Source organism: Drosophila montana, unplaced genomic scaffold (assembly GCF_035044405.1).
Source record: "Drosophila montana isolate Dmon_TW-CO22-7 unplaced genomic scaffold, ASM3504440v1 contig_2716_1, whole genome shotgun sequence".
Lineage (NCBI taxonomy): Eukaryota > Metazoa > Arthropoda > Insecta > Diptera > Drosophilidae > Drosophila > Drosophila montana.
The window spans coordinates 732,920-756,632 of record NW_026997587.1 but is presented as its reverse complement, the minus strand read 5'-3'; the positions used below and the strand labels follow the sequence as shown (position 1 = coordinate 756,632).

At 39.9% G+C, this 23,713-nt stretch overlaps 2 protein-coding genes across 2 annotated transcripts; both read left to right on the top strand.

Moving 5' to 3' along the window:
* Positions 1-891: 891 nt before the first annotated feature.
* Positions 892-23,337, top strand: LOC135429842 (uncharacterized). The gene is made up of 9 exons (XM_064684318.1): positions 892-1,051; positions 9,882-10,039; positions 16,912-16,984; positions 17,210-17,377; positions 17,489-17,687; positions 18,962-19,290; positions 20,950-21,034; positions 21,103-21,456; positions 23,196-23,337. Exons 1-9 carry the CDS (start codon positions 935-937, stop codon positions 23,303-23,305), a joined length of 1,593 nt encoding a protein of 530 aa, XP_064540388.1. The 5' UTR covers positions 892-934; the 3' UTR covers positions 23,306-23,337.
* Positions 21,468-22,898, top strand: LOC135429794 (probable serine/threonine-protein kinase DDB_G0280133; the record flags this gene model as incomplete). The annotated part of the gene is made up of 1 exon (XM_064684264.1): positions 21,468-22,898. A coding segment is annotated over one exon (1,383 nt), but the record flags the coding sequence as incomplete, so codon positions are not given.
* Positions 23,338-23,713: the final 376 nt, after the last annotated feature.

Sequence of the window (23,713 nt, the reverse complement as noted above, 5' to 3'; positions counted from 1 at the left end):
CATTTCTCTTTTTTTGTTCCATTTTCGCTGTTTAAAAAAAACAAACCGATAATTTACTGTTTCTAGGTCATTTCTCTTTTTTGTTCCATTTTCGCTGTTTCAAAAAATTAACCGATAATTTATCGTTCCGTTCTCATTTCTCTACTTCTATTCCATTTTCACTGTTCCGAAAAACACTTCGATAGACTATTTCAATCTCATTTGTCTTTTTGTGTTCCATTTTCACTGTTCCGAAAAACACTTCGATAATTCACTGTTTCGTTCTCACTGCTCCTTTTTGTTCCCCTTTTTACTGTTCCAAAAACACTTTGATAATTCATTGTTCTGTTCTCACTGACCCTCTTTGTTCCATTTTCACTGTTCTCTTTCTTTTAAAAGGCTTTACTTTTTCGCATTTCATGCATATCAAGAATATGCGTATTTACTTTGAATACACTGCCAGAAATGCAGAATAACAGCTGGTCGAAATACAAATAGCAGGCAGGTTGTGTTATGCAGTCGGCAGGTTGAACTGCGGCTGAAGTTCAGAGCTTTATTGGATAACGGCAGCAGCTCCCACAAGGTTACACAGCTGAGGCCGCCCCTGGGGATGACTTGTAAAAAGGAAGTCGGGTCATAAACAATATCTGTTATTATTGTGCTTGAGTGCGTTGAACCTTGCCGTTGTTGCTGTTTGGTTTGCAATTTGACGCTGCACAGTTTGAGGCCTGTCAGCACCAAAAAGATATTTACCCGAAAAAAGAGAACTTTTGACGTCCGTGAATTTACAGTTAGACGGTTAAATATACTTGCCACAAATGGGCGGCACACTTGAAAGCTAAATACATAAAATCGCCAACATATTCACAGCATTTTTTTTTATGACTTTACAGACTCGCACCCTCGAAGCGCTTGGACTGGGGACTCACAAAGAAAAAATACAAATCATAAAAAAATGGTATCGCGAAGAAAAATATTATCACGTTCGCGGGATGATCTAAACCTGGATCAGACGTTCACGCAACCGGAGGAGGAGGAGGATGTTTGGTATCAGAAAGATAAACTCTACAAGGTAAGTGTGCTGCACACCGATGATTTAATGAGCCGTTCGATGCGGCAATAATAATTAAATGCAATTCATTAGCATACCAAAGAGATGGATAGATATGTAGTGTGTGTGTGTGTGTGTGTGTTAAAATGTACAATTTAGTTAGAAGTAGAAGCTACCGAAAGAGGCAAATGGAGGCCATGGCATGAACACGACTTGAACAACTGACAGCTCTAGAGTTTGGACTTCCGCTTGGCCAGTTGCTTGGTCTTCTATGATTTGTGGCCACATTTGCCACTGTGGCTTTTATTCTCGACACGTGCAGCGGCCGCATTGAGGTCAGCGTCAGCATAAAACGCACTAAACCTTAGCCGCAGGCGATGTTGCAGTTGTTGTTGCAGTTGTTGTTGTTGTATTGACCAATTGCATTAATTACCGTTAGGCCATCGCATTGCGTTGTGCATTTTTAATTTGCCTATGGCCATTTGGCAGTTGCCGCAACAACAACAAAAAACGAAGACGACGCGACGCGCCGCTAAAAGCAACAACTAACAACAAAAACAACACGAAACAAATGCAAACGTAACCCTAATGTACAAGCCCAGCACGAGCTTGATTTAAGCCAAGTGTGTGTGTATAGTGTGTTGTGTGTGTGTTTTATCTGTCTGTGTGTGGGCATTTCATTGATTTCGGCATTTAAACAACAAAATAGGCAATAAAATCAACGATATATATAGCTGCATCTCGCTCTTGTCACGTTTATGCGGCGCATAACATGATTTTTCTACACGAATTAATATTAAATAAGTATGTTGACATATCAGCTGACATATCCAAGCAAACTCTTGACTTTAAATTAATATTAAATTTAGATCTATAAATGTGCTTATCACGATATTATTTATGTTCATAGTATGTTTTTTAATATGAATTAATTAATATTATTTTGGATGAGATTATAGTTTATCTTATAACATGACTTAATTAGTATTATAACTTATTCACTTTACTGATTCCCAAATGGTTTTTTTTTAATTAATTACTTATAGTCTATTATATCAAACTGTCTAATCAGAATATCATATAATATGACATGATTTATCACATCAAGCTCTATATGAATATATAGTGAAAAATTCTGAAGAAATATCAGGTAGCATTAAGCATCAAGCACTAAGTTAAATCATATACTAAGTAAAATCATATATATTAGGTAAAATCATATACCTTTGAATTTGTTTACCTTGATATTCGATGAGCTTTTAATAAGCCTTATATTAAGACTGAATTAATGGCTAAATAAGTAAATCAGACAGCAGAGGCTCGTAGATAAAGAGTTAACTATTTATTATGCAAAAAAAAAGATAATTTTTGCATTAAATTATGCAAAAAAAATCATTTTATTCAGTGGAAATTAGCTAAAACAAGCAAAAGTTGAGATAATAATACATATATAAAAGCAAAAATAAATATATAAAAATACATATACAAAAATAAATTATAAAACAAAAAAAAAATATATATATATATATATATAAATACAAAGAAAATAAACACAAAAAATAAATAAAAAAAAATACATACCCAAAAATAAATATAAAAGCAATAACAAAATATGCTCGAACGAAATAAGCAAATCAAGAAGATACAAAAAAAGCTCATCGAATATCATAATTAACACATGATAAGTTTTTTATATTGCTTTATATTTAATTTTAATGATCAACCTTAATTATCAATTGCTTTCGATATAAGTCCTGACATTGAGTTCCCTAAAGTTCTTCAATAATTCCTGATTTCGTTTGCCGAATTAAATGCAAGTATTTTTTATTTCTTTTACTTTACTTTTAATAACTAATAGCTATTTTAATAGCTATATAAAAATGCCTTCACATCACGATATTTCTTATAACACAATACTTGTCCGCGCATAAGCTTATAATTTGTCGCCGCTTTTCAGCTTTATTTTTGGCAAATGCCGCTGCCGCTGCTGCTGCTGCCTACACACAAAATTTTGGCCACAAGTTTGCCATTGTTGTCATAAATATTATGTTTATTATTTAACTGGGTTAACTGCAGCCAGTGAACAGTTTAAACCAATCAAAGCCGGGCACCTTTATGCGCCCCTCCATCAAATTTATGGCTCTCAGCATTTTTTTTTTCATTTCAAATGGTTTTGCATAAAGCCTCGCCCAGTTCATCAAAATGTGACGCAAAAAGTGAAAAGCCGCGCGACACTTTATTTTGTGTGTGTGTGTGCGCGAGTGTGTGTGTGTGTGTGTGTCATATGCAGCATTTGGCTTGGAAAATGCGAACGCCCACGCGTTTTTTTTTTTTTTTTGGCTTGAAAACGCGGCTGCATTGTGCAATTGGCGTGAGCGTCTATATAAATCCGTTTAGCCATACAAAAGGCGTCTAGTTTTTCCCATGAAAATGGATACAAAAAAATACACCAAAAAAACACAAAAAAAAAAAACACAAATTATGGCAGCATTTTCCTATTGTCGTTGCTCAGCTTTGGGGGCCCTTTTGAATTGGGCTGACTAAAGTTTTGTTTGGTTTCTTTTCCATTTCTTGTTGTTGTTGTTGTTGTTGTTGTCTTTAGCTGCCAGGCATTTATTGAGCAATCTGTGTTTCTTATTATTGTTGTTGTTGTTGTCATTGGGCCTGTGCCATTTTCAATATTGTTTACAAATTTATTAGCTGGGAACGCAGCCCAGGCCGCAAATGGCCAGCATTTTCTGCATATGCAGCCAAACAAAAGACTCAGGCAACGAACTTGTTTTTGGCCTGGCAAATAGAACGTGCCTGCCGCAGCGTTGTCTACCGTTTCTGCTTCTTCTGCTGCTGCTGCTTCTTCTTCTAGCTACTTTTCCACGCAGACGAAAGTGGCATGAAAATGAAAGTTTCATTTTCGGCAAGCTGACAAGTTTTCGCCTCGCTCGCTCGCTCGCTCGCCTGTTGTTGTTGTTGTTGTTGTTGTTGCTTTGCCGTTTTTCCACTTCCACTTCCATGCGCCTGTTTGGCCACTCGTTCACCTGGTTTCGGTTTCGCTGGCACGTTCGCCAGAGTTGTACAACAGGATTGGCCGTCGCCGCCAAAAACGCGTTGGCGCAAGCAGGAAAAACCGCACACAGCACACACACACACTCAGCACACACACACATGTCACTTGGCGCGTAATTTAAGTCTTAAACGAGGGGGCCCACAGCTGAATGGAAAATTTGCCGCCTCGCTTTTTCATGCCACTTCATCAAGCGTCTCTTTACAATATGCCTTATAAACAGGCATTTTTTTCCATTTTCAAGAAAATTGCAAAAAAAAAAAACAAAAATCAACTTGGATTGAATTTCCTGCTTGGCGAAAAAACATATTGATTGATTTGCATTGTGCGCCGCCTGACGGAAGACACCGCCAGCTATTATTATAGCTACCCCCCGATTACCCCCCCCCCCTTCCCCACCCGTCCCCTGCTCGCGACGCGAACTATGCATGAAATTAGCATAAATTTGTTTGGCCAAACTGGAGATAAGAAGAAGCAGCTAAGCAAAAGACAAACGATCCACTTGAACGCAACGCTTAAAAACAATATTGATTTTGCCATCGTTTACGGACTTTGGAAATGGGTCAGGCGACATCTGAAGTTCGCACTCGAATTTCAAAAAATCAACAGCAGTTTTTTTATCGGCTGGCTTCATTTGCAATTTCCTTTAGCAAAGATTGCAACCTGTCAGAGCTAAATAAATTTATCAAGTCCATAATAATTCGAAATGATGATTATATCTATTACAACAAAGCTTGCCGCGCTCAGCCAGCCAGCTAAATTCATTTTATTAAATGTCAACTTTGAGCGCTCGGCGCATCTGTTGCCATCCTCAACCGACTGCAACTGCAACTGCAAACTGCAGAGCTCCGTTGCGGCAAAGTCGTGACTGCAAAAGTTCAACAACATTTTACACAAAAAGTGCAAACTTAATAAACTTAAAAAAACAAAAACAAAAAGATTCTCAAGAGTGCCACCAAACTGACGACCTGCACAAACTTCCGTGCCGATTGCACTTGTGCACGTGTTTTTTTCATGTTGTTGATGTTATTTCATTTTTTGCTGCTGCTGCCGGGTGTCAATTATAGAACTTATTAAACCGCATCACAGGCGCAGCGTCAGACAAGCTGCTTTAATTACAACTTAATGGCATTTGTGCCCTTTAAAAATGATGAACAACAAAACACACACAAAACTAAATTAAAGTTTGTGCAACATTTGTGACATGCTCTCGGAGGCGTGGCAAAAGACATCAAGCTAAAAGTTACGCTCGTATTCGTTCAGTCATTAAAAGGTCGCCAGGCGGAAATCTGAATTGAAAAAAAAAATCCCCCTCTGCGGTTCTTTGCGGATATGCATTGAGAATTGTGAAGCGGAGTTTAGACAAGTTAGCATGGGAAATAAATAAATATTACAGACAAAAAATCATTTTTTGAAAGATATTAAGCAAGAATATATATGCCCAACTTGAGAAAGATACTTGTCAATAATATTTGAAACAAAAACTCATTCTTCGTTCGATACAGATGAGGAATATATATCTTGAGAAATCGATAATTATTATAGCTATATATATGTTCCCATCTTGAGAAAGATATTGATCGGATATATATGTATATGCCCGATGGGATCTCATAGGTATGCATTTCATATCTCGTGACAGAATGATACCCTATACATAGAATACATAATACATATTATCAGAATCCCGAAAGATCCTATAATTGATCGCATCTTTACAGCCCGAAATAATTACCTTGCTTTAGGATACAATTAAATGGTTTATATATTTTTTATTATATTTTGTAGAGGGTGTTATAAGTTTGTCATGAAGGAGATATCTCCGACCCCATAAATTATATATATTCCAGATCAGCATCAACCGCCGAGTTGGCATAGAAGTCTCCGTCTGTCCGTTCGTCCGTCTGTTTCTATACAAACTTATCTCTCAGTTAAAAAGTTAACTTCTTGAAACTTTGCACAGGTTCGTCTTGCTGTTGCAGGCAGAATATCTGTCGCAACTGACCGAATCGGGCAACTATATCATTTTATAAGTTGCAACAAGCTCGCAAAATCTGTTTAACAACGGAAAACTACATCATATAGCTGCCTGAGTATTCTCACATATCGTTAAATATATAAATATAAATAAATAACGTTACTTTCTCGTTTTTCACTTAATTCTAGTTTTCAAGACATTTCGCATGGCAATAAAAGTAAATGTGCAGTTCATTAGAATAGACAAATAGTTGGCACACACTGTGAAAGTCAAGTTATTTGCATATTTAGCCTGAATTAAACATTTTTTTTTTGCAGCTCACTTTGCTTTTCTTGAGCTAAATTCTAGTTTGTGGGCAGCTGCTCATTATACCAACGGGCTTTTTTTTTCTTTAATCTCAACGTTGACTTTGTTTTAATTTAACATTTCTTTGCTGTGGCTGGATTTCATAATTATTAGCCAGCTAAAAAAAAAACGCCTCTGTTGTAGACTAACTAAAACGCCTGATTAGACATTTGCGTCAGAGCCAGCGAGTAAAAAAGTCGTATACATATATCTATATATAAATATATATATATTGGTTGTTGCTTTAAAATTTCATGCTATACATAGGTTCGATAATAATTTGCATAACAAATGTGTGCTTATAAAAACCAGTTCAGTTGCTTTTTAAGAATCGATTGGCATTTTGGCCAATACACATACACATATATACATATATATATATATATGCATGTGGCGTATATCAGAGCTGTGCTAATTTTCAGGCACAGGCAAATATTACGTATACGTAGCAAACACGCGCCAGCGCCGTGCAACATGCCCAGCCCAGGCGAAGCGGGCTAATTAAAATCAATTGCAATCAACAACAACAACAAGAAGAACTTGCATAGTGCATAGCATAAAGTGGCTGGCGAATCAAGCACAAGCTGAACTTCGACATTTTGAGGTCGTCTCATAAAGATTTCTGGCGGCCTAGAAATATATGTATAATAAAAACCACAATGAGTTTGTAACTTGTTTTGGCCACACTTGAGCCTACAAGATTCTTTGCGCCAAGCAACCAAAAAAATAAAACCTGTACAACAAAAGTGAATCTGCCCGAGCGGCTCGAGGAGCTCGGAGAGCTTGAAGAGCAGCAGAATCTATGCGAGTTTGAAGTGAAATCAAAAGTGCTGTCGACTCGCACATACAGCAGCAGCAACAAATTAAAGCTAAAGTACGCCACACACACACACACACACACAAACAGACACGAAAAGGTTAACAAGTTTTACTACATGATTTATTTGCATTTTTAATGTGCGGCCTGGCCAGCATCTGATCCAGCGAGCTGCCTAGACAACTTTACCACACGCTCCGCTCTGTACTCCCATATAAACTATAGCTCCTCTCCATGTAGAACTCGACAGACGTTAGATACATATTTGCCTGGCTGGGTTTTATATTAATATTTTGAAGGCAGCGCTGAACTCTGCCCGCAAATAAGTCGACGAAACTGTGGGCATGTTGGTTACTGGGCTAATGGCTTTGTTTATGACCCTGTTCTTTGTTCGGGTTAATTGAACTCTTTTTTTTTTTTGTATTTTGCCTTATCCGTTTGCCTGAACATATGATATTGTGGCCAACTGTGCGGCGCTCGCAGCCTTGATTGTTTATATGCGAGAGCCGCACAAAAAGTACACACACAATTTTAAATTAACTCAAGTCATGAACCAGTTCTTTATTAATTTGTGCTCTTTACAAATAAATGGATTTGAATATGGAACAACATTGTTAATTTTTGTGTTGGTGTGGCAACTCCGTGTGCGCCATTTGGCAACACTAAGAACTCGATGTTAACTTTACAACACTTTATTTAAATGCAATTAGGCGGCATTGAAAAGGAAAAATTTTCGTTTATAAGCATTAATCCTTTCTATATATTTTTTGTTTCATTTTATTTTGGGCTTTGTTTGAATATTTTAATTTATTTTTATTTGGCAACACTGAAAGTTTCATATTAACTTCACAACACTTTATTGAGGCGGCATTGAAAGTGAATTAAAAAAAGTTTTCTTTCATAAGCCTTAATCCTCCTTTTATATTTTTTGTTTAATTTTATTTATACTTTTTATTATTTGAATTAAGTTTTTATTACTTTCTCGAAAGTTTGGCTTGTGTATTAACATTTTTTCTGGCCCAAATTAATTCGAACGTTTAACAAACTCATTAGAAAGCCAATTTAATATGCTAAATGCGGAATTTGAAGCGTTTTTTTTTGCATTAATTAAATTGGGCAAATGAAAATAAAGTTTAATAAATATTTGTATTTGTATTTTTGAGCTATTTAAGGCCTATTTCAGCAACCTATTATATCAACTGAACCCTAGACAAAAGTAAGACTTAAGTTCCTGTACTATAGTTTCTTTATTTAAGGTTATTTAATTATGTTAATAATACGCGGAATTCTTTTCTAATTTCAATCGTAAGTTTCCTATAACGCGGATAAATAGTCTGTTCTGGGAAAGATGTGCCTTTTGGGACTCGAGAAAGTTCATAAGCTTTATATAAATAAATTGGTATCGAAAATGTCTAAGATTATAATCGGGTCAAATGTGGACATTTAATACAAATTAAGTGGAAAATAGAAAGGAGTTTCTGAATGCCAATCGATGCGTCTGATAGAGATTTAACTCTCAAAAATCGGACTTCATTTGACCAAGAAATTTCAATTACATAAAAAAAATTAATAATTCAAAAAAAAAACGCTGAATGTAGCTAGATCCTGAAAAGATTTGACCCTTTGAACTCGCTAGTTTATTTAATTATATAAATTATTTTATAAATAACTCTAAATGTGGTTTGATCTTGACAATATATATATTTATATTTAATTTTATAAATTATGTTTAAATATCAATTATTGCCAAACAAAATCAATAAATTCGACAGCGTTTTTTTCTTCAGTTGCCAAATGGATATTACAGCTGATTGCACAAATTATGTGATTACGATTTAAGTATTTATTAAGCGGCCCCTTTGGATATATATACATATATATGTGTATGCATGCCTGCCTTACATACTTGTATATAGATATAAAAACTATATCAAAATGTAAAATATGCGCTGTGCACTTAGCCATGACGCAAGCGCAAGCGCAAGCGAGTTGCATTTTCATTTCTTAGTGCAATCGAAAGCCTTGCAGCACTTTAAATATCTGTGCACAGACGAACACACACACACACACACATACAGACACAAGCACACACATCGATATGCAAGTAGAGATATAAAATAGCAACAAATAAAAGCCGTAAACACCGTTGTCTATAATTTTATATGTCTTGCTGCAACACGACTCGCTGGCGCGCCAGCATTTGTATCGTGCCAAGCATTTGCTCCGATTTGATTTTAACTTTTATTTAACAAAACAACAACAACAAGAGAGCAACAACAACAGCAACAATAACAACAACAACAATAAAAGCAATAGTAAAAGTAAAGTGAGTGAAAAACAGCAAACGATGAAAAATAAAAGCACAAACGCAAGCGCCCAACAAGGCCGTTCACTTTGGCTGGCAAAAAGTACACACACACACAAACACACACACACACTCAGCTGCTCGACTGGAAAGTGAAAATTGCTGGCATTAGCTGCATTTGCAACAGTTGCAGCCGTTGTACATACAAATATATATTTTTTGGTTTTTCTTTTGTCTGCAGCAAGTTGCTCGCCTAAGTCTTTTGTTTCTTGCCATTTAGCATGCTCGCATTTTCACACTCTCTCACCCTCTCTCTCTTTCGCTCTCTCTCTCCCTCTCTCGCAGGAACACATACAGGAAGTGCTGGACAAATGGACGCAAATCGACGACGAGATCTGGGCCAAAGTGATTGTCTTCGAGCGCAATCGCCGCGTGGCCAAGGCATACGCACGTGCTCCGGTGCTGACCATCAATGGCTCCGACGATGGCTTCGATGGCATGCGGTATGTATGCAAAAAATTGGGCTGCGCTTCTTTTTTTTTAATTACAAATTTAAAACAAATAAAAAAATAAAAACCTATGCGCAAATCGGCTGCCCTTGACCCACTGCCGAGCGCGCAAATCAGCGGGAGAGGCGTTTGTTTTTTGTTTTCTTTGCCATAAAATAAATGATTAAATTACACCCAGATGTTGCTCCCAAATGGTCAAAACGAATGAAACTTTGCGCGCCGGCAACAACGCCCATTAAATTGATGGTGCGGCATATTACGATTTAATTGCCAATCCGAACTTGTAATGCCAAAGACTTTTATCATAGAAAAAAAATATATGTATTTGTTTAAGAGAACCTTCAGCTAAATTGTGGAGCTATGCGAATGCAAATTACGACATTTGTGACCTCACTCGCTGGCGGCAATTTGTAGCATGTGAAAATGCCCGAAAATAAAACGAACAACAACAACAGGTGAAAATGTTTTAATAATTGCGCGTATTTTTATAAAATGAGCAATTTCCGTTGCGCGCCAATTTGAGCTGTGTTTCTTTATCTTTTTTGCTGCCAAGAATTCTAGTTTTTGGCTAGAGCAGTTGCTCAGTTTTTGGTTTTGGTTTTGGCTGCAGTTGCTGCATTTGAGGCTAATTAGCATATTCCGTCTCAAAATGATTTCGTCTCGTTGCGTGCCACAAATTGCAAATGCCAAACGCTTTTGACTCAATTGCCGTGGCCAATTTGCCGCACACAGCCCACACATCGACTTCGACTCCCAGCCAAATGTCAAGAAGTTCTGCATAATGGAGTGCAGCTTACAAGTATCCGATATAAACGTATATATGTGTGTGTGCCTCAATGCGCAGCGAATGCATAATGTATTAGTCCATAAATGTGCTGATTAAAAGCGCAGGCAAAAAAAAACAATTCAAGTTCGTAAAACGTAATCTGGTCAGCAGCAGCAACAACTGAGCCCAAAAAAGGGCAACGCTTGCATTTGTGTTACAACGGCGGCTTCCTTTGTGCACCCCAAAAAAACAACAACAACAACAAAATGAAGATGCGCTGCCTGTAAAATGTCAACGGCAACAATAATACTTAATAATAATAACGACAAACAACAAAAAACAACAACAAAAACAAACATCAATGTCTCTGGCGCAAAAGTTAAATTAAATAAATTTACGGACGAGTAAATTCGATATTTTTCAGGCGATAAGAAAACTAAGTAAAAGTTGAGTAGAGTGTGTGCGACTAGCAGATACCACGTAACTGCATGCAAATCTGCGTCTAAAAGTCAAGAGTGTTTGCGACTAGCAGATACCACGTAACTGCATACACAGCTGCATCTGCAGCAAATTAGCAATAGCTGGCATATGTAATGAATACCCTGTAATGAATATAAATACACTTAAGAAATTGTAAATATTACAATTATTCATAATATAACAGAATAATGTTGCAAAATTTAGATGCCAAGCAAAGAACTTAGACCCAAATCTCGTCAAAATCGGTTGAGTTTTGACCGAGTTATGGGAGTGGTAATTTATGACCTATATCTATATAGGATATTTGAGGGTTCCGTTTCTACTTGATTTTAGACCAAAAATAATGTTGGCAGATTTGGATGCCAAATTGATTTGGAGGCCAAACCATTAAGAAAAAGCCAAACCTTATGAAAATCGGATGAGATTTGGCCGAGTTATGGAAGTGGGAAATGTTATGTATGTCTATATATGATATTTGAGAGTACCTTTTTTACTTGAATTTGGACCAAAAATAAAGATGCTAGCTTTAGATGCCAAATTTATTTAGAAGTCAAATCATTAATAAAAATCCAAACCTTATGAAAATCTATTAAGTTTTGACCGAGTTATGGGAGTGGGAAATTTTGATCTATGCCTGTAAAGGATATTTGAGGGTACCATTGCATTTTGGCCAAGATTGCTTGGAAATGCGGAAATTTATCGATTATCGGAAATAAGCTCCTACTGAGCGGACACTATGAAAACCAAGTTTCCAGCTCTTATTGGTGCTGAGATCGATGCATCAGACGTACAGACAGACAACTGGACGGATAGACAGACGGGCGGACGGAGAAACAGATGGACAGACAGATAGACGGACAGATGGACAGACAGGCAGACAGACAGACAGTCAGATAGACAGTCAGATAGGCAGTCAGATAGACAGACATATAAACGTACAGACTGATGCACAGATAGACGGACATGTCTAGATCGACTCAGTTATTGAGGCTGATCAAGAATATATACACTTTATGGGCTCGGACAATCTTTCTTCTGCCTGTTACATATATATGCACAGAACTAATATACCCCTTTAAGCCAATCTCAATAGCTATTGCAAGCTTCTTCTAAGCCTAGAGAACGTTTTATAGAGCCCAACTAAATAGTTTCGCTTTTGATCGAATTTGAGATTTGGCATGCAGATTTGTGTACACATTTCCAATACGTGTACAGGGTATCAAAAGTCAAATGAAATTGAAAATAATAAGGAAAGTCATTCGTTTCGTTCGTGACGAGGTCATCAAAGATCTGCAGATGCAAATTGCAGTTGTCATTTTGCGGCAGAGGCAGAGGCAGCGGCTCCTCTTTCTTTTTGTTGTTGCTGCTGTTGTTGCTGTTGTTGTTGTCAATGTTGTTGTTGCTGTTGCTGCTGTTGTTGTTGTCAATGTAGTTGCTAATGCTGTTGGCTACTTGTTCATGTCAATTGCAGGTTAAATATGCCCAGCACAGCAGCTGCGCGGGGTGAAGCGGGCTAAATTGCTTAAAATTGAAACGGATTTCGAGTTGAAAGTGTCAAGTTAATCAATTGGCAGGCCGCTGACTTCAAACAACTGAGGGTGTATGTGTGTGTGTGTGTTTCTTTTGTGTGTGTGTGGTCTGCCTAGCCCTTGTCTTTTGCCCAGCTCTTGTTGTTTAATTAGCTGCAATTGCTGCCGCTGTCAGCCCTTGTTAGCATTTAAGTATTTCCTATTCCTATTCCTCTTCTCCCATTTTTTTCTCCATTTGCTTGTCAATTTAAAAATAGGCAGCCCATTTGAATGCTACATAGATCTGTTTATCATATGGCATGGCGCATTTCATTCCACACGCAACGTTTTTCACGCGAAATCTGGCCAAATGCAAATGAAAGCGAATGCAGTTCCCTCGACAGAGCCTCAAAGACCGCTTCTGAGCTTTGGCAGACGGACTTAACTGCTGCTTTTGAATGCTTCAATTTAAGCTGAAATTTAATTTTTATAGTTTATTTTTATTGAGCATTCTTAAGCGCAAAACTGATTTTTATCTATTAAACCTGTTTCGGTGAGACTTTCACTTTGGCGCAGCTATCAAAACTTCCTGAACTATGTATGTTAATGCGTATTGAACGTGTTGACTTGTTGCTTGTGGCCAGACTTTGATTGTGCACAAATAATTCGTCATGCTTGGGCATGAAAAACTAGTATTTAACACCATGGCGCCCAACGTAGGGCAGCTGGAATCAAAAATATAGATGTAGCATAGCCAAGGCTTGAAAGGTTTTAAGATTTTTAATCCTATGAATCGAATCTTAAGCCAAATAACGAAAAATAAACTAAACAAATATAGCCCGCATTTTGCATGTAAAAATATCTAAGGACAGTTGGGATTAAATATGTATATGTAGCATAGCCAAGACCTGAAAGGCTTTAAGGTTTCTTAAGCTAAACAGCGAAAACTAAACTAAACTAAACAATTGTTAAATCAAATATGGTCCCAAAGTATACAGAACTTTGGTCCCAAAATGTAGCCCGCATTTTGTATGTGAAAATATTTAAGGCTGACAATATTTTCCGTACAGCGGGCAGTTCTAAATGAATAATTTAAAACTATATAAGCCAAGACCTGGGCTCAAAGTTGTAGAAAACTAACTAAATCAGGATGCTGGTTCAAATCGTAAGCCGAACTACCAAACTTTTTCTTTGAGCAACACTAGACTAAATAGTTTATCAACTGTGAGATAGAAAAAATATAGCAGGAATTATAATTTGTTTTGTACAAAGTTTGAAACTATATAAGCCAAGATCTGGGCTTAAATGTGTATAAAAGAAGCTGCGCCAGCTGATCCCTAAAGCAGGCTGCTGGTTCAAATCGTAAGCCAAACTCTCGCACTTTTTCTTTGAGCAACACTAGACTAAAAAGTTCATCAACTGTGAGATATAAAGAATAAATAAATTTCGGATATATCGCCAAGTGTAAGGGTATCTCAGCTTCGGTGTGTGCATTTTGCATAGCTCTGCCCTGTTGCATGCTGCCGATTGGCAATTTTCACACCTAGCTATCTATAGCTTTGCGTTGCCAGCGCTGCTGCATGTAAATTAATTAATTAGACTGCGGAGGCGTCGCAGCCGATGCCGAGGACCACACATTTGTTGCAGCAGCAACTGTTGCAGCTGCAACGCAGTTTTGTTGTTGTTGCTGTTGTATTGGCTACAAGCGCATTTAATTAATGGGCAAACCCTTAAGCACTCAGGGCCAGACCACTTACATGTCCGCCATTATCTTTCGCAACAATTGAAATGGCGCCAATATAAATTTTGCTGCTTATGACAGTTAGCGGCTGCCGTTGCTGTTGCTGCTGCTGCTGTTGCTGTTGCGTGGGCGTTGCCAATCGAATTTGCATGTCGCGGGCAACAGTTGAAATCAAATCAAAATCCAACTTGCGGCAATAACTGCGCGCAGCGTGATATAAACAGGGCACCGCCGGCCAATTGATTGCAACATTTCTCATTTCGTGCGAATCAAAAGTGAGGCAAAAAAATAGGCGCGACTCGCGCCTGGCCAAGGCCACGCTTTAATCAAGTCCACAATAGAAGCCGGATAGACTGGAGCAAAACGTTTGTCGGGCACACGTGCCAATTTTTTTCTTATTTTTCAGTCCAGCCAAGAACCGCAGCGAGTCGCGACCTTCGCCGCGTTTAAGGTGCGACTAGAAGTTGTTGGAGAAAAAAAATGCAATTAATTGGAGCATTTATAACTAAGTAGACGAGCTCACGAGGTTCGTTGCCTGAGTCTTTTGTGCAGCCGCGTTCGTTGCCTAAGTCTTTTGTTTTTTATATTGATATTATTTAAAATAAGCTCTAGCTCTGCCTGCTGCGTGCTTTACATTAAGCCATGCGTTATTTTTAGCTCAACCGGTTGTTGCTGTTATTTTGCTGTTTTCATTATTTTATTTTTTTGCCTGTTTATGCAAAACTAGCCGCAGGTCAAAGCGTTGCCAGCGCCAGTTTTGGAGCGCACCGAAACCAGTCGCCGTTAACTGCATTGTTGCTGCCGCTTCCTTGAAGAAGCAACTGTAGCAGCAGCAGTTCCCCCCGGTCGCAAGGTTTGACCCACTGCACACGTTTAACTTGAACTCCAAAAAAAACCCGCTACAGCTTGGACTCTCGCTTTCATTGGCAGCCGCAAAAATGCAGCCACAAAACGCAGACGGACGGCCGCTGCCTTTCGCATTTTTAGCTCATTTAGGCGTGTCAGGTCCAGTTTTTTATATGCATTTTATTTTGTTTTTTTTTTTTTATAGTGGACGACCTTGCAAGCGATATGCATGCTGCATGTTGGCCACATCGAAGTGAATGCAACTGTTGTGTCAGGCCACGAATTGGTGGTAACTGAACATGTGGCTGAATGATTGGCAGAGTGGGTTGGCCTGTTTTTTGGGGTTGGGCCTGGGGTTCTGTTTCTTTTTAGATACCGGTTCATCTGCGTCGCTTGCCTTGCATTCAATTTTAATAATGCTAAAAACTAAACGAAGCATTTAAAGTGGAGGCACAAACAAAAGAACTGCAAATCCGCTTCGTTTAGGGGCAACCTTGAAAGGCACACATCAGCGACGGCGTCGGCAGCAGCAGCACCAGTCCATGTCGATTTCATTTCATGGAAAACTTTGACACACATTTCAACGGTTTTTACAAGCATTTAGCCAATAAATCAACGCCAGCGTCGACGTCGACGCCGGCAGATGTTACGCGCAGAACTAAAGCACATGGCCAAATGCCAACGGCAATTGCTGCCGTTCTTCTAGCTGCTGCTGCTGCCGCGGCTGCTGCTGTTGTTGTTGTCTGGCAGCGCTTCATTATACAAATTAACATAAAACATAATAGTGACAGAGCGGCGTCAGCTGAGCTTGGCAGCAGCAGCAGCAGGAGCAGATAACAACAACAATGTTCAGCAGCAGCAACTGTTGTGGCCTTTTTGCGAACGACAATTACAATTAGCTTCGTTTCATTGTTTGCTGGCGGCTTCCTCTGCAGCTTCTTGTTAGCATTTCAGCCGACATTTGCGGCGACCTTAAGCACAAACAGCCAAGTGCGCGGGGGCGGCTGCTGCTCTTCCTAAGTATAAATATTTGAGTGTGACAGTTTTGTTAAAAGGGAGTTTTTTAGGCAAGGCTAAACCAAAACGAAAGACTTAGGCAACAAACTTGCCATGAGTCAGTGGCGCGCGTACGGCAATTAAACAGGCCATATGAAATGTGTTTATTATAAATTGTTGCAGCTGCCACACATTGTGGCAAGCACATAAATCACTGTCAATGCGAATTTGTGGCAGGCGAATGCACAGTTATGTTGGGCTGCTGCTTTGCTGCTGTGTGTGTTTTGTCAAAACGTTTAATGTAACAAAATTGCCAGCAGCAGCAGGCTCTGTGTGTGACTCATGCAACACTCGACACGAATGCTCCACTAAAAGTGAACGTGCCACACAACAAAGTGCTTGCGCTTATATTGATTTTTTTTTTCCCCCTTTTTATTTTTGCCTAATGCGGCAGCTGATTGATTTGCAATTAATAAAGTGTTGTGTGCCTATAATTATTTATATATATATAAATCTGTTTTTTTTGCAGCATTGGGCTGTGCGGCTTTGACAATCCCATGCGAGATCAGAAGACGGACGAAATGAAGCGCGTCATCGGCCAGGTAAGCTGGTTAACTGAAGTTTATGGCTCATTAAAATGAGCGACACCGAGATTTTCGTCGTCGTTGCTTTTAAAGAGCTTACGCTCCTAATTTATTTGCATAAAAACTGATAACAATAAAGAGCTTTACATGAAACGGCCATTAAGCGCGGCCAAGTGTCAAAATACAGCTAAAATTAAACAACACACAAAACACTTTTTATTTTTTATTTTGATACACCTGTAGGGCGTCAAGATCAAAATGGACGATGCTGGCAATATACTCGTGCGTCGCTATGCGAAGAGCAACGTATTTGTTAAGAGCACCGCCAGCAATCCAAATGAGGAGACCTCAATTGGTGCCGAAATCTTAAAGCTGCCAAATCAGGCGCTCGAAAGCGAAAAAATAGTCAAGGCAAGTTATCGTACAAAAATCGTATATAGTTAAATGCACTCGGCTTGCCAACTATATGCAAATTGTTTTATTGTTTACTAATTCGTTTTTATTTTTTTTTGTCGCCTGCAGCTGTTCGACATGAAGAAGTTCCAGTCGAACGTAAATCGTGAATTGCGCCGTGCCTATCCAGATCGTCGGCGCTTGGAGACGCAATGCCTATCGGCAGTGGCCTTTGTCAAATCGGAGAATGACATTTTGGAGTGCCCCATTTGGGTGCTCATTGTGAATGTGGTAGCCATGGATATGCTAAAGAGCAAACTGCCGCCAGGTGAGTCAATCCACAAGTGCAACTGTCTGTCTGTGTCCGTATCTGTGTGTGTAAGTAAATGTGTGTATGGGTCTCTCTCTCTCTCTCTGTCTATATATAAACTGATTAATAGGGAACTTAGTACCTCTAGAGATTTATCCCTGATGTTCGCTGTTAGTGTTTGATAACTCTAGCGAAACTTGATACTTTATAGAAATTTGATAGGGAAATCAGTAAACTGTTTTAGAGATTTATCCCTGTTATAAGCTGTTAGTATTTGATAACTTCAGCGAAACTTGATGTTGTATAGATGCCTTATTACAAGAAATTTGATATGAATACGATATCGCGGCATCTTTAGAGTTTTTTAAGATATTTTGAAAGAGAAAGAAGCAACGTCTTCATACAAAAGCTCAGCCTTGAACCGAATGATAAAGTAGTCCGAATCTGACAAGATTTTTACCAGAAGTTAGCAGCGAGTTGGGTATATGTAGCTCCTCTAACTTTTAAGTTATGTTAAAAAGCAAGCCTTGGCTTAAAATAATTATTAATCGATATTAAGAAAGTTGGAGACATAGGCAAAAAAAGAGATAATAATATTGATATTAATATTTCAAGCTAGTCGCTTTTATAGTCTACGAAATTGTAAGTTCACAAAGACATAGAGATAGACGGACATGGCTAGAACGACGCAGCTCGTCCAGCTGATCAAGAATATATATACTTTATGGGGTCGGATATAGTTTCTATTACCTGCAACAACAATTTTAGATAAGCCTTTGAAACATGACTTGATGCTGGTCTGGCATATATATATATAGTTTATCGAATCGTCAATCATTTAGTGGCAAAATCTTAATACTATTCACAAGGGCATATAAATTATGAGAAACTACAGACAAGCATACACATAGATATCTTCTCTATGCTTGTAGCTTACGGTCTGATTTCATATATATATATACATACGATATCTTCTCTATACTCGTAGAAGAGCTTACGTTCTGATTCCATCTGCCAGCTCTAGCTCTACATAGTCGATGCAGTTCAAGGCTGCGCATTAGTTAAAGTTCAGCAGTTGCAGCAGAAATAGCCTATTGTTCCATTAGTGTGTGTGTGAGTGTGTAAATGTGTGTCTATGTGTGCATGTGTGTGTGAGTGTGCGTGCGTTCGTGTACGTGTGCGTAATTGTGGGCCCATTTGCCTGGCAGTTATTGATTTATTGCAGCAACAATTGTTAGCAGCAGCAGCCATGACATACGCTTCTCTGTTCTTGTTCTTCTTTATCCATACAGTGCAACGTCCCATTGTGGACATTAAGAATCGCCCGCGCATACCCATACCCGATGAGGATCCCTACAGCGTTGCCGGCACCGGCAGCAACGGCAGCTCGGGCAGCTCCGGCTTTGGCAGCGGCCACCAGCAGCAGCAGCTGCAGCAACAACTCCAACAGCAGCAGCAACTGGGCAAGCATTTGAATAATGGCAGCAGCAGCAGCGGTCATGTGGCTGCCACACGTGAGCAACTGTTGCTGCAGACGCAACAATTGGCGCACAAGCGCAGCGAGAAGCCGCCCAAATTGCCGCCCAGGGATAATGTCTATGCGCACGATCTGATTCCAAAGGTGAGAGACAAATTAGCGTCAAATTGTTGCTCAACTCACTTGTAGCCAAGTGTTGGCACAAAGTTATAAACAAAATTTTAACAAGAGGTTCTAGTCGGGATACCCTGAACCCTCTTCTTCCAACAGGCGATAGGTATAAAACGAAAAATACTTTATATATATATATATACTATTCTAGAAGGTATATGTGAAGTTTGGCGACTCTAGCTCATATTATTTTTTATCGATTACTCGGAAACGGGGCAAGATATCGAATATCGGAAACAAACTCGATCTGCGCGAGCACTAGGAGGACCTACAGCTAAAATTTCAAGTCTCTAGCTCTTATAGGTTCCGAGATCCTTCCGTTCATACACACGGACGGACAGACGGTCAGACAGACGGACATGGCTAGATCGACTCGGCTGTTGATGCTGATCAAGAACATATATATACTTTATGGGGTCGGAGATGCTTCCTTCTGCCTGTTACGTACATTTGCACAAATACATTATACCCTTTTTACCCATTTTTAATGATTATAAAAAAAAATATATATATATATATATGTATATATATGGGCAAGAAGTGTGGCAACTAGTCCAGCAATAACAGCATAACGGACGGCCTGGCTATGCTTGGCTACGTGCGCAACGCGAGCACTTGCAAAATGGTTTACGGCTCGGGCTCGGGCTCTGGCTCAAACTCTGGCTCTGGTTTTGAGCCCTCGTCGAGTTCTGTCAGAGACAGACACAAGGTGGCTAAAAATACCAGGCCACTTGTTGCGGCGACGATTTCGCTTTTCGGCCGTCGCATCGTTGAGCTTCACCAAGCATTTGGCTTGCATTCAATAATATTCGAACAACAACAACAATAACAATAACAACAAATAACTGCAAACGAATCGCGTGTAATTAATATGCACGGAATGTTGCCAATGGGCCCAACGACCGATGGCTAATGCTATGGGCCACCGTCTGCACAGTTATGGCTAACTGTAAGCGTCTCTCTCTCTCTCTCTCTCGTGCACCCATACACTCAAACAGTTATATATATATATATATATATGTGTGTGTGTGTGTATATGTGGCGACGTGTGCAGCGCCTTTGCTGGCGCACCTTGCGCAAAGTGTAGCCAACGCGTTTGTTGCCTAAGTCTTTTGTTTTTTTTTTCGGGGTTTTTTCTGCATTTACATTTGCGAATAAATATTTTAAAATAAATGCCTTGCTGTGTGTGTGTGTGCCAAATTCAACGATACACAGCAATTGTTATTTGTTAATAACTATAATTAACATTTTAGGCTGTGAAGACATAAGAAATTAAGTACAAATATTTTTTCTAGCTAGTTTATATATATTTTATATTGATAAGAAAATTGCAAATTTGATCTTCTAATAAAAACTTGGATATTACTAAGTAAAAGACATAAGAAATAAAGTATATTTATTGATAAAAAAATTAAGTAAATAACTTAAAATGTTTATTATACCAAGCTAACTTTTACACAAGCTTAAAAAATGCATTTAAGCTTCTTATATAAAACTTGGATATTACAACTAATTTAGCAACAATTAATGCATATTTATTTTAATCATTTGCTACAGTTAAGCTGAAAATACATACTGAAATATTTAAAAAAATTTAATTAATATATATTTTAACTCATTTTGCCCTAACAGCCGGACTATGATGACATTGATCTGGAGACCAGAATCAAATTGTCGCGCGGCAAGTCCGACAAAGGCAAGGACAACAAGAAATATGGTAAGACAAATAATCCGCTTGGCATATATGGAAGCAGTAATAAACACAATTTCGCACTCTTCGCACAGATGATCCTTATTACTGCGGCTTGCGTGCACGCGTGCCCAACTTTGTCAAGTCCTCCAAGGCCAGCGCCAAGGATCAGCGCGACGGCAACGGCAACAACATCATCAGCAACATGAACGTCAACGGCAACGGCAACGGCAACGGCATGAGCACGCTCAGCCAGAAGAAGACCTCGATGATACACAACCATTTGGCCGGCATGCATCCGCATGCGCAGCACATACAGCAACAGCAGCAGCAACAGTTGATGGCCGCGGCGGCGGCGGCAGCGGCGGCAGCGCATGCCGTGCACCATCAGCCGGCGGGCCATCATCCGCATCAGATCTGGCAGACGCGCAGCTATGAGAGTGGCATAGGTATTTATAATAAAACGGACCTAACAGCAACAACAACAACTGCAACAACTGCAACTAGCAAGACACAAAGCAGCGCGTTGGCGCCGACAGTCAAACACCAAACGCACCACCAGCATCCGCACCACAAAGCACGTAACAATAAACAACAACAACAGCAGCAGCACCTGCACCCGCACCCGCACCCGCACCCGCACCTGCACCCACACCCAGCACATGGTCAGGTGCATCATCGGCACCAGCATCGCCATTGCCATCGGCAGCATCAGCCGAGCTATTATCCAACTGGGCAGTACTACGACGATCTGGAGGAGGTGGCGGTGCGTCAGGGCGCCCGGCGACCGTCGATGCGGCGCACTCTGCTGCCGCCGGCCGAGAATGCCTGCAATTGTGTCAGCTGCTATGCGCTGGCGCCGCTCTGCGGCCAGGTGCCGGCACCGCGGCCGCAGCGCAGTCTCAGCCATCAGCAGTTGCGTCGGCATCAGCGGCTGAGCGGCGGGCTGCTGGACAGGCATGGCACAGGCCAAGTGGCCAAGTGGTGCAGCGAGAGCGACATTTCGGTGCTGGAGCAGGTGCAGGAAGACGAGCCAAACACACAGACCACGGACAACGACCACGATGACTTCGACCTGGACTTTGACGACATGGACGAGACGACGGCGAGCGGCTACCTGCAGCGCCCGCTGCGACACGTGCAGGAGACGGACATGTATGTGGATCGGGCACAGCTGCGTCAGCTGGCGGCGCCGGCGCTGCTTGCGGCACGCCAAAAATCCCAGTCCACAGAGAGCTTCTTCGAGCAGCCCAACGAGGAGGGCTCACTGTATATGTACGGCGGACGCCGGCGCATTGTGGCCAAAGCGCCGTCGGTAGTTAACATTTATGAGCGTGTGCCCAGCTCCACGCTGGACACGGACATGGGCTACGGCAGGCGGGCGCAATATTACAATAAGCCCAAGCTGCCAGCGCCAAGCTGGCGGGGCAAACGTCAGCCGACGATGGCGACACATTTCCAAAAAGCTGACAAAAAACCACATGACAACAACAACAACAAGCGACAGCTAACGAACGGCAGCAACAACAATGATGACAAAAACAATTTCAATAGTAAAAACAAAAGTATAACAACAGGCACAGCAGCAACAAAGAGCTTAGCCACAGCAACAGCAGCAGCAGCAACATCAAAGCAGCCACCACCAACAGCAGCAGCAACAACAACAACAACAACAACAGCAACAGCAACAGCAGCAGCAACAACAAACATAAACAATGCACAAAGAACGGGGCGCACTGCCAGCCGCCTTGACATCAGCGACATGGAATCCATTTATGGCTACCTGAAGCCGCGCAAGCCGCGCAGCCTCAGTCTGAAGAAAATCCAAATACTTGACTATTGAAAATGGGCAACTATTTTGCCGAAACGAGGTTATTTTGCAGCATTAATTCGGGGTTCGATCTGGATATGTGCGCTGTGTATATATATAAATGCGAAATTGCCTATGGTTATTTTTTTTTTGTTGTTGGTAGCACCTTATATACCCGGCTATAGCTAAAACCTGTACGAGATTTTTTGTACTAACTCCACTTTAACTTGGACCCTGGACGGCAAACAGTTTACCTTTACCGTTAACATTGTACATACACCACACATCTTACCATTATTTATAGAGCTTTATCTAAATATATATATATATATATATTAGTGTATATTTGCTAATGTCAGTTTGTTGCGCTTCTTGTAGATTCGGAGCTTGTCGAATCACCTTACAATCACATCTATGGACGCCATTTACCGCTGCCAACTCGCGGCTATGTGCCCACACCACGCATGTTTATTGGGGAATGGGACTGAGAGCAGGATGAGGTGAAGGATACAGAGAAAACGATATACATATAAATATCAAATGCTTCACACAATCGCACTATATAATGCCAAGCGCCAAGGCACAAAACATGATTTGTTTTTCTTTTCTATCAACTAAAACGGAAATTATTCAAGTGCAGCAATAATTTAAGTCAGCAAAAACAAGAACTTTTCCCCGAAGTTCGTTAAGTAATTAATTTAGCAAAATATTATGATAAAAAGAGAAAATAATAATCTTAGGCTAGACTTAAATGTATACCAGCATATATGTAAAAATAATATATTCTACTTTTAATAGCTGCGCATCATTGATTTTGTTCTATTATTGAGATTACGACAGCGCACCGGCAACTTTATATATACGCATATACATATATATATAGATATATATATATC

Bases quoted from the DNA above. Each gene is read 5' to 3' on its own strand.
- LOC135429842 (XM_064684318.1), top strand. From the start codon at position 935: ATGGTATCGCGAAGAAAAATATTATCACGTTCGCGGGATGATCTAAAC. The intron at 17,378-17,488 runs GCAAGTTATCGT...TGTCGCCTGCAG, and splicing joins AAAGCGAAAAAATAGTCAAG to CTGTTCGACATGAAGAAGTT. The intron at 19,291-20,949 runs GTGAGAGACAAA...TTGCCCTAACAG, and splicing joins CGCACGATCTGATTCCAAAG to CCGGACTATGATGACATTGA.